The 14,173-nt window shown below is 30.4% G+C and overlaps 1 protein-coding gene across 1 annotated transcript in view; it reads left to right on the top strand.

The window, feature by feature from the left end:
* Nucleotides 1–14,173, top strand: part of LOC148303201 (dual specificity calcium/calmodulin-dependent 3',5'-cyclic nucleotide phosphodiesterase 1-like) — a gene marked incomplete at its 3' end in the record, with an annotated part of 52,745 nt that overhangs the window by 17,579 nt on the left and 20,993 nt on the right. The window contains exons 3-6 of the mRNA XM_088270367.1: nt 129–336; nt 4,398–4,511; nt 7,310–7,420; nt 11,542–11,586. Coding sequence (XP_088126493.1) covers nt 129–336; nt 4,398–4,511; nt 7,310–7,420; nt 11,542–11,586 — 478 coding nt within the window. The remainder of the gene's footprint in view (nt 1–128; nt 337–4,397; nt 4,512–7,309; nt 7,421–11,541; nt 11,587–14,173) is intronic.

Genomic DNA, 14,173 nt, shown 5'->3' with positions numbered 1-14,173 from the left:
AACCTAATTCTTCTACTAAACCTACTGCTTCTACTTTTACTACTAAACCTACTTCTACTTCTACTACTAATAAACTACCCCTTATCAAACAGCCATTCGTCTCAGATAACCATCCCTTCCTCTTTCAGAGCAAGGCTCGCTGACGATCGTGCGCCGCTCGAGCGCCAAGCGCATGGCGGGCGGCGGGGGGGCGGTGGGCAGGTCGCCCCCGCCCCCGCCCCTCGGCCCCACCCCCGGCTCCCCGCACCTGGACCATGTCCTGGACCAGGTGGACCTTGCCACCGACAACCTGCCGTCCGTCGACACGCCGGACGCCTGCGATAAAGCTGCGCTAAGGTAGGTTAAATTCTTCCCCTTAAATGGTTCAGAGTAGGAGGTTGGCAATTTGTGGCTCGCGAGCCACATGTGGCTCTTTAAGCAATTTGTGTAACGTTTGACTCTCTTGGTCTAAGAGCTTGCCGACCTCTGGTTTAAAGCAGTGGCTCCCACTCATTGTCGGTTTGCGACTCCCTCAAGGCCCAGTATTCGTTAAGTCTTATTGTTTTTTTCTTTAATTTAAGTTTTACTAAGTAAATACCACTGTTTCTTACAAATCTATTGTTACACATGTTTTGATACATTCCACATCATTAACAATCAACGTCTGTGAATCTAAATTTTTTATTATTTTTTGACATCTCATCAAAGATGAAGAAGAATATGGAAGTCTGGGCATTTACGGGGCTGACGACCAATCAATAAATCAATGAAATATCAATGAAACAGTGTTCTTGAATTACTAGAGTATTGTCCTTAATTTACTAGAGACATCTATTGGTGAGATGAAAAGAAGCTTTTTATTGAGCAGAAACTCTTTTATTAGTTTGTGAGGTCTGAATCCTGGATTATAATCACACACTTTTTCTAAATTTTAGATTAAATTTGAAATGGTTTTTATAAGAAATAGTGGTATTTACCAAGTAAAACTTAAATTTAAAATTTATTGATTTTACCACTTAGTGACTTTCGAATCAATTAATGCAATTAAATTATATTTATTTCGTATCCACTTCTACAGTTTCATATCCACGTTCTATTTTCTTAGCGATGATTTTCCAAAACCAGGATTAATATTTTACAAAGGTTTATATTATGATCCTTGCTTTGAAAGTGTTCGGAGGCAGTAAATGTTAAGTACAAACTTTACTGCTTTGTGCCCTCCCTGAGAGACTTGAATTAAATATTTTGTACTTCAACGCGGCGTTTTCCATTAACATGCAAATTCTGATTTCAACTCCTTTCGAATAAAGAAAATCTGAAAGGTAAATGGGAAACCCGTTCTAAAGCCTCATAACACATAAAAAATTACCGCATTGCTTTAAATAAATACCGTTTCTGCAGAAATTTGTTTCTATGAACTGTATTATTCGTTTTGTCCGACTTACTTTTGATATCATCACTTATCTCTTTACGTAACTTAACCAAATTACTTTTATATGGTATCCATTGTTTTATAATGTTCACCAACAACATTTTTTATACACTTTATACATATTTATATATATATATATATATATATATAAATATATATATATATACATATATATATATATATATATATATATATATATATATATATATATATATATATATATATATATATATATATATATATATATATATATATATATATATATATATATATATATAAAATTGTAACCATATATATAATCATATGATGGATATAAATTCGAAAATCAATGATTCCTTTTGTCAATAATTTCTATACTGAGTGTTGAAAAACATATCGCTCTCCCCTTTCAAGAACGTCACAAATCAAAAAACTTGATTTTTCAGGAGATCATTTTTACAATTTTTAAATAAAATGCAATGTATTAAAAATAAATATCAAGCCATTTATTGAAGTTTTTATTGTTTTGGTAAAACCTGAGGGTTTTTCTCTCCATTTGAAAAATATTTAGTATAATTAAAAAAATTATTAAACAATACCTTTTCTTTAAAATGCAAAAACAACACTTTCTGCCATATAGCGTGAAAGTATTAAGTTTAAAATATGCCACTTTTGCTGGGATATAGTACATTTTCTAGGCATTCCGAAAACATGCACAACTGAAAATTGTCGTTTTTTTTTTTTTTTGGTGTTCTTGAAAGGAGTGAGCGATATATGAATTATAAACTAAACATATTTACAGTGCGTAGTACTAATTTTGCATCTACATATCATTCTTATATGAAAAAAATATCGAATTCTGAGCATTCCCATGCTTACGATCTGGCATTTGGCTAGTTAAAGTGATCCCTTTATTCACTTGTGTACGTTCACCATTTTTCTATTATTAATTTCATATTGCATTATATTTTAATGTACTGCTGTTATATTGCTTTTGTACGTCAGTTGTAATTTTGATAAATGTCCAATATTGGCTGACAGTTCTGCTATCAGATATTCAATTGTTACAGATGCCTTGTCTCAGTTGAGACATAAATAATTTAAACCAATACATTATCCATGGGTGAATAATTAAGTGTCTGACTGATATCAAGATAAAATTATAATAAAAATCTGAACCTCTTTCTTTTTCAAAAAACATAATAATAAAATAATAAAAACCCTTATCCGCACCCCAATGGTGCAAAGGGCACTGCGTCATATAAACGCAGTGTTATCTTGATCGTTTACACATGAAGGAAAGGTGATCAGCCCTCCGCTTCAGGTACCAGTCCAGGGTAATATTGAATAAATATTAGAGTGAAAAAATCACTTATATTTATTTGATCCCCCCTGGGAATCGAACCCGGGACCTCCAGAACGGTAGCCAAGCAGGCTGACCATTACACTCGGAGGCAGACAACAAAAAATCTCAAGAATGTTATTAAATATCACTTATTAAGGTAATAAATATTGTGGCCATAAAATAAGCTTTTTAAAAAATTGAGTTGACACACAGACACACACACAGCTAAATGTTTGTGCGAGGTTTTTCGGTAATTTCAACTGTGTGTTACGTAAAACCAACCCACATAACTTTTAAGCTCAAAAGCATTTTTCTTGTCTGGCACCAAGAATGTTCAATACTCGCAATGAATATATTGAATTCTCCAAAAAAAATCTAAAAGAGATATATTTATAATATAATCCTATCAAAAGTGTCGATCCTTTCAAAGGTTTTTGTTGCTAGATATGTGCTAATATCTGATTTATTTATTGAAATTCTAATTTTACATTTCAGCCTTAAAACTTCAATCTCATTTTATTAAAACCTTTTTTTATTTTTTATTTTTTTTAAATGAAATAATAATTAAAGGTTTCTTAACTTGATATGAAACGTCTATCGCTATGTTTATATGAAAGAAGATAAAAATCTGATCATCCCAGGGCTTACAACCTGGTATTTAGCTGGGTTTATCACTTTACACACTTATGTAACGTTCACCATTCTACCCATTTTGTACATTCATATTGCATACTTTTTTTAAGATGTATAAATAATTAAGCGATCGCTTAAACTAGACAAATGCCAGGTCGTAAACCCTGGAACGCCCAGAACTCCATCTTTTTTCATATGTGAATAATCTAGTGTCTGGTATAATACATCATATTAAAATTGTAATAATAATCTTTTAAACATCTTTCTTATAATTGGTTTATCCATTATTTATTTATTTTTATTGACATAAGTCACGAATTGTAAACGAAGGGTTAGAGTATTTTTATGTGATAATGTTTCTAAATTGAAAAATATTTTTCGAAAAAAAAATAAAATATATTTTAAATATTAAAATGACTTATTTTTATGAAACACTTATTTTTTGGATCTTCTAGGTTGTAAATGTATTTTATTTTTAATTTAATTAATGTTTTACTTATTAAATACCACTATTTCAGAAATAGTGGTATTTACTAAGTAAAATTTTAATTAAAAATGGATAGATTTTACCACAAAGTGACTGCCGAATCAATTAATGAAAGAATTTTTTTAATATAAAAATTTCAAAAAATAAAGTTACGACAATAGTTTTGCCTTGTCAGAGTATTATCAAATTACTGATATTTTTTTTGAAAAAATAGCAATAGTTAATGCCACTGCTATTTTTTTAAATATCGATTGTATAATGTTTCTTAATAAAATGTACCCTTAAATTCAATATTTGACATAGTATATTTTTTTAAATTATTAAGTTCTACGAATTAAACGACAAATCAATTAATTTAAAAAAAACTATTGGTCTAGGGCCAATAAAAACATAAAGTGAATATGTTTTTTTTATTTGATGCTATTTAGTTTTATTGGAAACATTTTCCCTATTATTTTTTTTAATATGTCACTTCGATGTCGTGTCGCGAATATATGTTATCAAATATTCTCTGAAGTTGTGTTTCTTTCATTAATTTTCAGGTTACGATGCCTTTTGCGTCAGCTTCATCGCGGGGAGATTCCAGCTGAAGTGCTTCAGAAAAATCTCAACTACGCAGCACGGGTCCTGGAAGCTGTTTTTATAGACGAAACCAAGTGAGTCTCATTTCAGTTTTATAGTTTTCTTCATTTTGTTGTCTACGGATTATGTTTGTGTCTCAGCAGTTACTTTAAAACCGTTGTCTGATTTCAGGTCAAAACAACCCAAATATATTATAGAAGGTTGTTGAAAAAAAGTATCAACAAACTACTTTATATTATATGCTATAGACTAAACAAAATGTTAGTATTAAAACAGAGCAAAATGAGTATTAAATTACAGTATGCTTTCAAGTAATATTACGAAAATAGGTATTTGTTTTCATAAAAAGCTTAAATTGGCAAAATAAAATTAGTAATTTTAAACTTCAATATTTATTTAATATCACCCTGAATTAGTACCAGGACTTGCTTTCACGTAATTAATGATCAAGATAATACGGCATCGATTTATCCATTGTCTTTTGTACTATTGGGTGAGAATAAGGATCAAAAGAATAATTAATTTGGCCATATTACCTACATTAAAAGTTAAAAAATTTATTTTAAATTATTTTTTCGTAATACAATCCATAAAGATGACAGTATTGTATAAAAGTCAAATTGAATGTTAAATTTAGAATAAATGAAAATATTTAAAAGGCCACAACTTAAAAGCTTTTAATTATCCGAAAAATCAAATTGCTTATGTTCCATTTAGTTATGGCATTCATATTCGTATTACGTTTAGGAGTTCCACTCAGCGGATACATCTAAATCAATTCATTTAGTAGTAGTTAGTAAATATAAAATTCATCCCCACATTATACGTAATGCTCGTATAAAGAAAACACCGTAAATATGATTTTTTGCTTTTGATTTTTTTATTAAGTTTATTAATGAAAAAAGGAAATATAAACAAATATTTGAAACTAAAAATATAAATCACTGCAGAGAAAGGAGTCAAACCTTCACCCTTACCTTAATTTTATCCATTAACTTCAGTTCAAATCTGTGCTTAATTTTCAATAACAGAGATCAAGTGGTATTTAATATATTATTCCCAAATATCAAGGATCATTTCAAATAATTAAAATCGATATTTCAATTATTTTCCTAAATATTATAACTGTTTACCTACATACTTAAAATTAAGTTAAACTCTCGAATCCTGGACTCAGCGCTAATTATTTCAAAAGCCTACTTGAACTAAATGGAAATTCTCTCGATTATATCTAACAATATTCCATAACATAAACCTTGAAAATTCGCCTTCCTATTACCCTCTTACTATGTTTAAGATAGCTGTCTGGAATATTAATTCGTCAATTTCTGAACTTTTTTTTTAACTTTGTAAATAGGTTGAAAATAATAATTTTCAAAAGCAAATTTTATTTTCATGATAACATTTTATATTACAGGGATTTTAAAAAATTGTTTAAAAAAAGTACAAACTTACTTTCGTAAATTTGAGAATTTAAACACGTGTTTAAGTGAGTAATATCAGTTGAAAGCATACTGAAAAATGAGAAAATATTCTTCCCTTTTCGTGGATTTTTGAGACGTTTTTTTTTTGTTAAATAACTTGTGTGAGTATTATACAGAGCAAACAAATTAAATGTGCTGTCAAGAACATGGTGAATTATGGTTTCCAGTTGAAAGGATTATTTATTTTCAAGTTTTTTTTTAAGTTCTTAAACTTGCTCGTATTTCTCTTACCGTGCTTGATAATGTTAAAATTAGAACACAAAAAGTGTGGAAAATACAAATGACTTATCAGTAATGAATGAAAAACTCAATATCGAATCATGTAAAATTGAATTTGTATTTATTTATGAATAGTTGATTTAAAAATAACTGAAATATTATATCAATGTGTTGATTTAATTAATTCGATATTTCAACAACTTTGCACTCCACACTGCGTGATCATGAATATGACTCTTGTAACTTCGAAAAAATATATAAACCCGGTGATACCAAAAGAAAACATATAATCGTCAGAGCATAATGATAGTGTGAATCATTCATAAAAATAGAAATACCTTTACAGTCATTGAGCTGTTCATTTTGTCAAAACCTAAACTATAACGTATGACTCTCATAAATTCATTAAAATTACGAAAAGACATCTAATGGTCAGTGCATAGTGACGAAATAAATCTGAATCCATATAAATACAATTTTTACAGTTGCAATATAATGCTCTTTATATTATGACCTCAACGTATGCCTCATGAATCCATCAAAGTGACGAAAATTATCTATTGGTCATTGCATAATGCTAATATAAATCTGACTGCATACAAACACAATATTTAGAGTAATTAAAATTGTGTAGGGTTGTGGTCCCGTGGTTAGTGTCGCGGACTCTTAAGTCAGAGTTTCTCGGTTCGAACCTACTCTACCACAATTTGATACCTATTTCTAATAATGAGCCGCTAAGGCTCACAGAAATAGTATGAAATTGAAATATTTGTGTGAATAATAAAAAAAAAAACAAATATTTTTATTTTATTAAATAAAATACTTTTTATGCTAAAATGAATGTCTCTAATAAATCTTTCAAACGAAAAACATCTAATTGTCAGTGCATAATTACAATACAAATCTGAATTCATACAAATATAATCTTTACAGTAATTTGAATGCTCACTGTGTCATGACCTCAAATGTATATCTCTCATAAATCCATTGAAGTGACGAATACATTCTACATACATGTCAATACTGTTGGTTTACCTGGAAAATGAGACGTATATGCCTGTTCTAATGATGTCACCCGTTGACTGTCCACGCGCGACCTCAAGTTCCGTGGAAGGCGGCGAGTCGGCTGCAGGGGCGGGGGCGGCGGGGGCGGGGGCGGGGGTGGGGGCGGGGGCGGTGGGGGCCGGGGCCGGGGCGGGGGCGGGTGACAAGCACCAGCCGCCGAGGACGCCCACCGCGGCCGTGCAGAAGCGCCGGCTGCGCACCCCAGTCTGGGCCAGGTCACCACGCTAACTACACCACTAACTCCCTATCCCTAACACGCGCCCGACCCGGGGCCCTAGGTATATGTACCGCGGGAATGCTGCGAGGGCTTTGAAGATATTGAAAAAGTTTTCACTTTATCCAGCCGGCCGCGCGGTCGCAAGAGACGAAGAACTGCACTTAACTGAACTCGAATGGAGCAAAGCTCATTTTACTGCAACTAGTCTTACGTTCAACTATCTCCACCTCCGTAGTGTTATGGTCAGCATGCTCCGCTACCATACTGGAGGTCCCGGGTTTGATTCCCTGGGGGTTGGTCAAATAAATATAAGTGATTTTTTCACTCTTATATTTATTCAATATCACCCTGGACTGATACCTCAAGCGGAGGAATGATCACCTTTACTTACATCTGCGTTTATATAATGCAGTACCCTATGCACCATCGGGTGCTGATAAGGGTTTGAAGTGAAGTGAGGAAGTCTTATGTGACTTCAAACCCCTCATCAGTGGTGCATAAGCACTGCATCATTTAAACTCAGTATTATTTGATCTGTTAACACATGAAGGAAAGGTGATCAGCCCTCGGCTTCAAGTACCAATCCAGGGTGATATTGTATAAATATTAGAATTAAAAACTCTTCAAATTCAAAGCATACTTCTTTCGCAAGAAGGCTTTGAAATTGCTCGTAAGTCCTTCAGATTCTGTGGCAGGAACCTTCCTCTTTCGAGCGCGTGTCCGGTGAGCAAAGCACATTTTCTTGAATAACGTTTTTTTTTTACTTTTCCCTTTACATCTCGACGCACTATCATTACTGAAAGCTTTCTCTATTATCTTCGAATACCCACCTTATTGTGATGTTTAGTGGACTTCTTGGCCATAAATTGTTGATCTTTCGTAGAATTTTAATTTTTTAGGACTTAAAGTACTTTAGCTGGACGTGACTTGTTGTGGAGTTCCGGACTTGATTCTTCCTGTCGTAGATGATTTGATGTCTTCCTATCTCCTTCTTGACTTGTATCTGAACGACTTCTTTGAACTGTTAAATATTCTTGTTACTGTTTTTTTTCTCTTTGACAGCATGAAAACTTTTCATTTTTTGTTTATTTTTGCTTATTCTATTATTTCTCTATAAGGAATCTCGCAGACAGAAGTGAATGCTGCAAACTATAGCACATTATTTTCAATATTTTATTGCACATTTTTTTAGTCCATCGAGTCACTGCTAATTCGGCATTTTTATATCAATCCTATTTAATTAATATCCGAGAGCATGATTAAAAATTTAAAATATATTTTATATAAACCTTTTATAATGCACAACCAATTTTAAATGATTTCGTAGGTTTTAGTCAAACTATATAAAAAAAAATTGATTTTAACTTGGTAAATAGTACTAATTATAACACTTTGTATTATGACAAGTGTTTCGATACTATCAGTATCAAACATCGGATACTGATAAGTACATGGAAACACGTGTCATAATATATATCACGTAATACGTGGTATTTACCAAGTAAACCCATAATTTGAAAATGGATGATATACTTAGTACCACAATGTAACTGCCGAATCAATTAATAAAATTAAGTATATTTAATTTATAACGATCAAATTTCAAGTTATAATTATTCAAATTCAAACGTGCTTGTGCAATCAGAGGCTGTATATGTAATTGGAAAAATAAGCGTTTGAATAAGTATTTTGGGGTAAAATGTCAGTAAATTTAAAAAAAATAATAATTAAAGATGGTTGAAAAAAACTACCAAATTTATTTGAAATCGTCTTTCAATTACTCTTTGCACCCTACCGTGCTCATGACAGTCGTTATTAAATAATCGGGATCCAAAATGGAATTTACGAAGCCTTTTCCACATTTTAAACGAACGCGGGTTGACGGGATATTTACCCTTAATAAATTTTAATGATTAAATTTAAAACGCTTTAATTTAAATCAATTTAAAATATTTTCTATTAATTTTATTTTGGCACTGCCGAACCTTGTGCTATTGATAGCTTTCAGATATATTCATTGACGGATCTCGACATTCAAACGGCCGATTTTTCTTTAAGATTAAAATTTACTTTGAAATATACCTAATTAACAGAATTTAATCATGGATGTTAGGAATGTAATAAAAACTCTCCACTCAAATTGAAAATGAGTTTTTTTATGATTATATAATCTTATCGCAAAAAGCATTTCAAAATAATACACGCGTTTCAAACCCATCTTTAGCCTTAGATCACCAAACTGAAGTTAGTATTAATTCATAAGTATTTTAACGATTGAATCAAGAGTAATGATTAAAGAAAACACTTCGTTTTTTACCACTTGAGTTTTATTATAGACTACATGTTTCAAAAGTTAAACTTCCATCATTCAGGTCTGTATAATAACTAAAATATTAAAATATTATAATATTTTAGTTATTATACAGACCTGAATGATGGAAGTTTAACTTCTGAAACATGTAGTCTATAATACAATAAAATCAAGTGGTAAAAAACGAAGTGTTTTCTTTAATCATTGTAACATGTCTTACCACAAAGTTAATGCCGAAACAATAAATAAAATAGAATCAAGAGTATTTGAATAATAATAATAATAATCTCGGATGATTTATAAAGCGCCATTTTCGTAAAAAACTACCTCAAGGGCGCTTATACAGGTATGGATTATGATATGAAAATGATAATGAGAGAGAATTTTAAAAAATGTATTAATGAAAAACGTCGTCAGGAACTGCCGTATTGTTGCGCTTTCAGGACGCCTCACTGTGTAATGATAATGCCAGAGAGCAGCTTGTTAAGGTCCCGTCATTGTGGATATTCAACTTCAGATATATAAATATTTGTATTTCTTCGGCTTTTTTCAAGTAAATATTTATACTACTTTATAAAATATCAAAAAAGTGGGAAAATGAATATAAATTATAACAAAACGATGAAGTTGAAAAATATAAATATATTGCATATATACCAGACCGCATCACAAGCCGTACACTGGCTTGTTAAACTATGAAATATCAGGCAATGAAAGAAAATAATGCTTCGCATTTTTTTTACAAAAGTTTGGTGATCCAGGATAGCAATTACTTAAATATGTAATTAAATTGTTAACAACATTCTAAATAGTCTAGAATATGTTGAAAGTTTTCGGAAATATATTTATATTTTCGCACACCATATACGGATACGGTGTTTAAAAATGATGCGGAATGCATCGAAAAACGTGTCACAATAGATTTTTAAGAAATATTGGTTTTTCCCAAGTGAAATTTGTATTCATAAATTAAAATTTTAAAATCAAACATTGATTTTTAGACTGTACTGAATTATATTTTGAAGTTAAAAACTTATGACAATTGTTTCGCCTTGTTGTAGCATTTTCTCAATCTACACATTAATTTGAAAATTTCATAACAAGGCGAAACTATTGTCACAAATCTATTTTTTATATGTTTTTAACTATGAAATATAATTTAGTAGACTCTAGAAATCAGTGTATGATTTTATAATTGAATATATAAATTTTAATGATGTTCTACAAGTTAAACTCCAAATCCAAAAAAAAAAAAAATAACTAAAAATGAACAGATTTGGGACTGCCGAGTCAATAAATCTAATTATTTTATTCATAAATTATCCTACACAGGACAATTTTAATTGTGTTCCTAACATCCTCAGCCGAATTTATATGAAACGTTTTTCATTGCTTCAGCAGCGTTACTTAACAATGATATTGTAAGTTTTTAAAAATTCTTCCAATAATATAAAAAGAGTTACAAATTAACTCTTCAATAAAATTGTGTTTTATTTCATATCACGATTACCACGATAAAATAAATAATTATTTGGAGATATGAAAAATAACCGTTTCCACAATACAACAGGTATTTCCGCCATTCCAATTATTTTTCCCATCCCTTGTTGTATTTCAAACCTGTCATGTCTTAGATTGTGGACAGATCCGCCACTGAACGTATCGGATTATCGTTTTACTTTTTCTTTTCATGTGAGAATAATAATAATTTACTTTTCTGTTCTGTTTGTGTCACCAGATATTGTATGTTCCTGTTGATGTTGGTATTACACTATGCTCATATTGTATATTGTGATTGGTGTTTGTAGACCTGTGGTATCGCGGCAGCAGTCGGCTCCAACCCTCGTATTTAGGTGTGTCGATGTCAACCAACCATCCGTTTATGGCTTTCACGTTTCATTTCGCTTAGATATTTCTATTGGCTTTTTACTGTTTTGTGTTCAGCTTTTCACACCGCTTATGTATGCGTATTTCAAAAAAAAAACTCTGAATATATATATATATATATATATATATATATATATATATATATATATATATATATATATATATATATATATATATATATATATATATATATATATATATATATATATATATATATATATATATATATATATCGTTGTCGTACAGGAGAAAGTGACCAACTACCAAAACGTAAAATGTTCAGGAGGGTCATTTAAGTCACTTTTGCTTGGCAAGAAAATAAACACCAATGCAGTTAGTCATTTTTAACAGATCAATATAATATATTTCCAGTTTGAAATCCTTTGGGATTTTTTTCATGGCAATATTAAGCTAGTAAAATATTAAATAGTCAATGATCACGTTTTGGCCAAAAATGCACTTGGTCACTTTCTCCTGTATGACTACGATACGTATAGTTATATATGGACGCGCAAGCAAAAATTTGTAAAATTTTAAAGGTATTGAATTTTTTTCCAATTATTATTTTTTCTTAATAGTTTTTAGATGATCAATTCTATCGTTTTATATTTCCAAGGGAGATCATAATTACAAACGTGTCTGTCACTCAAGATTTGAGGAATTATGATTACAATGTAAGGATCATGTCTTCACGAGAACAAATCTACCATTTCATTATTATTATTACAAATTTTAGATTTAGCTGATTAGATATATCTACACATTTGATTTGTTTACTTTTCACCCTACACGATTGATCTTACTTGTGTCTAGCTAATTATGTATTATTTTTATTTTAAAATAAATTGAATAATTTTTTCAATAGTTTTTTTAATTATGTCACAAATTACGACACTTATAACGAGGAAGCCTCCAACTGGATTTTGTAATAAATATTATAATGCAAATTAAACGGAACTGTATATGTCTGTTCATTTAAATAAATTTGTTTTACCGTTCAAATTTATTAAAAAACATTAAACAAATTTATGAGGCGAATGTTAGTGGGAAAAGAAGCAGAGGAAGACCGAGAAAAACATGGCACGATCAGGTATACCAAATACTTGAAAGTGGTCAGGTTAGGAGTCGTAACAATCGGTGGGTATGTATGTGGAGAGAGCATGAACGTGGAAGAGGTGAAGAATGTTTGCAAGGACAGAGTGGTGTGGCGCTCTATTCTCTCTGCCTACCCCTGCGGGGAAGCGGCGTGATGGTTAGTTTTTTTTTAGTTTAAATAAAAAATCTTCGTATGGAGATAAACTGATGACACGCACATTTTTAAAAAGTTTAATAATCATTATGTATTTTTATAAAATAATCATTAGATAAAAAAAGCTCTTAATCGATGTTATCAATGTAAGTCATATGTTAATTTAATTCATTTGTATGCCGACATTATCAATATACATTAAAATTAAATTAAACTATAATAATTTCGTGCGATTTTGTTTTTTTTTTTTTTTAACTTTTAATATCAAAAGTTGTTCGAAAGATAAAGATTGGTATAAATGAAAAATAGTCATGAAAACTTCAAAATATTTTTGTTGTTTTATTGAGGGCTCTATATTGTACAGTATTGTTTTATATGATATATTCAATCATTAGCAATCATAGCACTAGGTATTAGTTAAAATTATGGTTTAAATTACTTTTACTGACCATAGTTGAAATTTCGAAAAAAGTAACAACATATCTGTAAAGTATTAAGGAAACCTCTTCCAATCACTGTCATTCAAAGATGGTTTTTTCTCTGAAATACCATTAACAGGCTACGTTAAAATTCAATAATTGGTTCGATTAACATTTTTTACTAAAATTTGACCTTAAAATTGAATAATTATGTTCATTTATTTATTATTTAATGACCATTTGAAATGACTTATTCCTTTATTGTCTGTCAAATATCTAAAGACCCAAATAGACGTATGAATATTGAAAAATAACGTAAAAAAAGATATTTTTCAACCACCATTTTTCTTACTAACGTAATTACACAATAGCGTGCTAACTTGAAACATATCTAAGAATATCTTCATCAATTAACAATTTGTATGTTCTAGGGAAAAATAAAACTGTTCAATATTCAATTACCCGTGCCTTTGAAAATACAAATATCTTTGTATTACATACATCCTCTTTACTTTCGCAATTATTTTACTAATTTAAAACTATTACAACCCTCGAATTGCGTGGGTGAAATTTCTAGGTAAAATACTAACAGTAATCCTATCGTTTAACCTACAAATAGAATATGCTTAATTTTTCTCTCAAAATGGGAAAAGGCCAGTTAGTATGATATTTGATGTTACATTAATTAAATAAATTGAAAGCTCTTTCCTACACCCGAATCTGGCTATAGGAAAACCAACAAAAAAAACTTTGTTTTCATTATGGATTAACACATTTATTTGATAAATAATGACCCCTTCAAAGTTCTATTAATATTTTATACTTTAAAGTTATCTCTTAAATCAGTGTTCAACATGTCGTAAGACCTGTGAATACTAAGACTTT

Source organism: Brachycentrus maculatus, unplaced genomic scaffold (genome assembly GCF_059751285.1).
Source record: "Brachycentrus maculatus isolate JH-2025_06_01 unplaced genomic scaffold, ASM5975128v1 h1tg000379l, whole genome shotgun sequence".
In the NCBI taxonomy this organism is placed as follows: Eukaryota; Metazoa; Arthropoda; class Insecta; order Trichoptera; family Brachycentridae; genus Brachycentrus; species Brachycentrus maculatus.
This window is presented reverse-complemented; position numbering and strand designations above follow the sequence as displayed.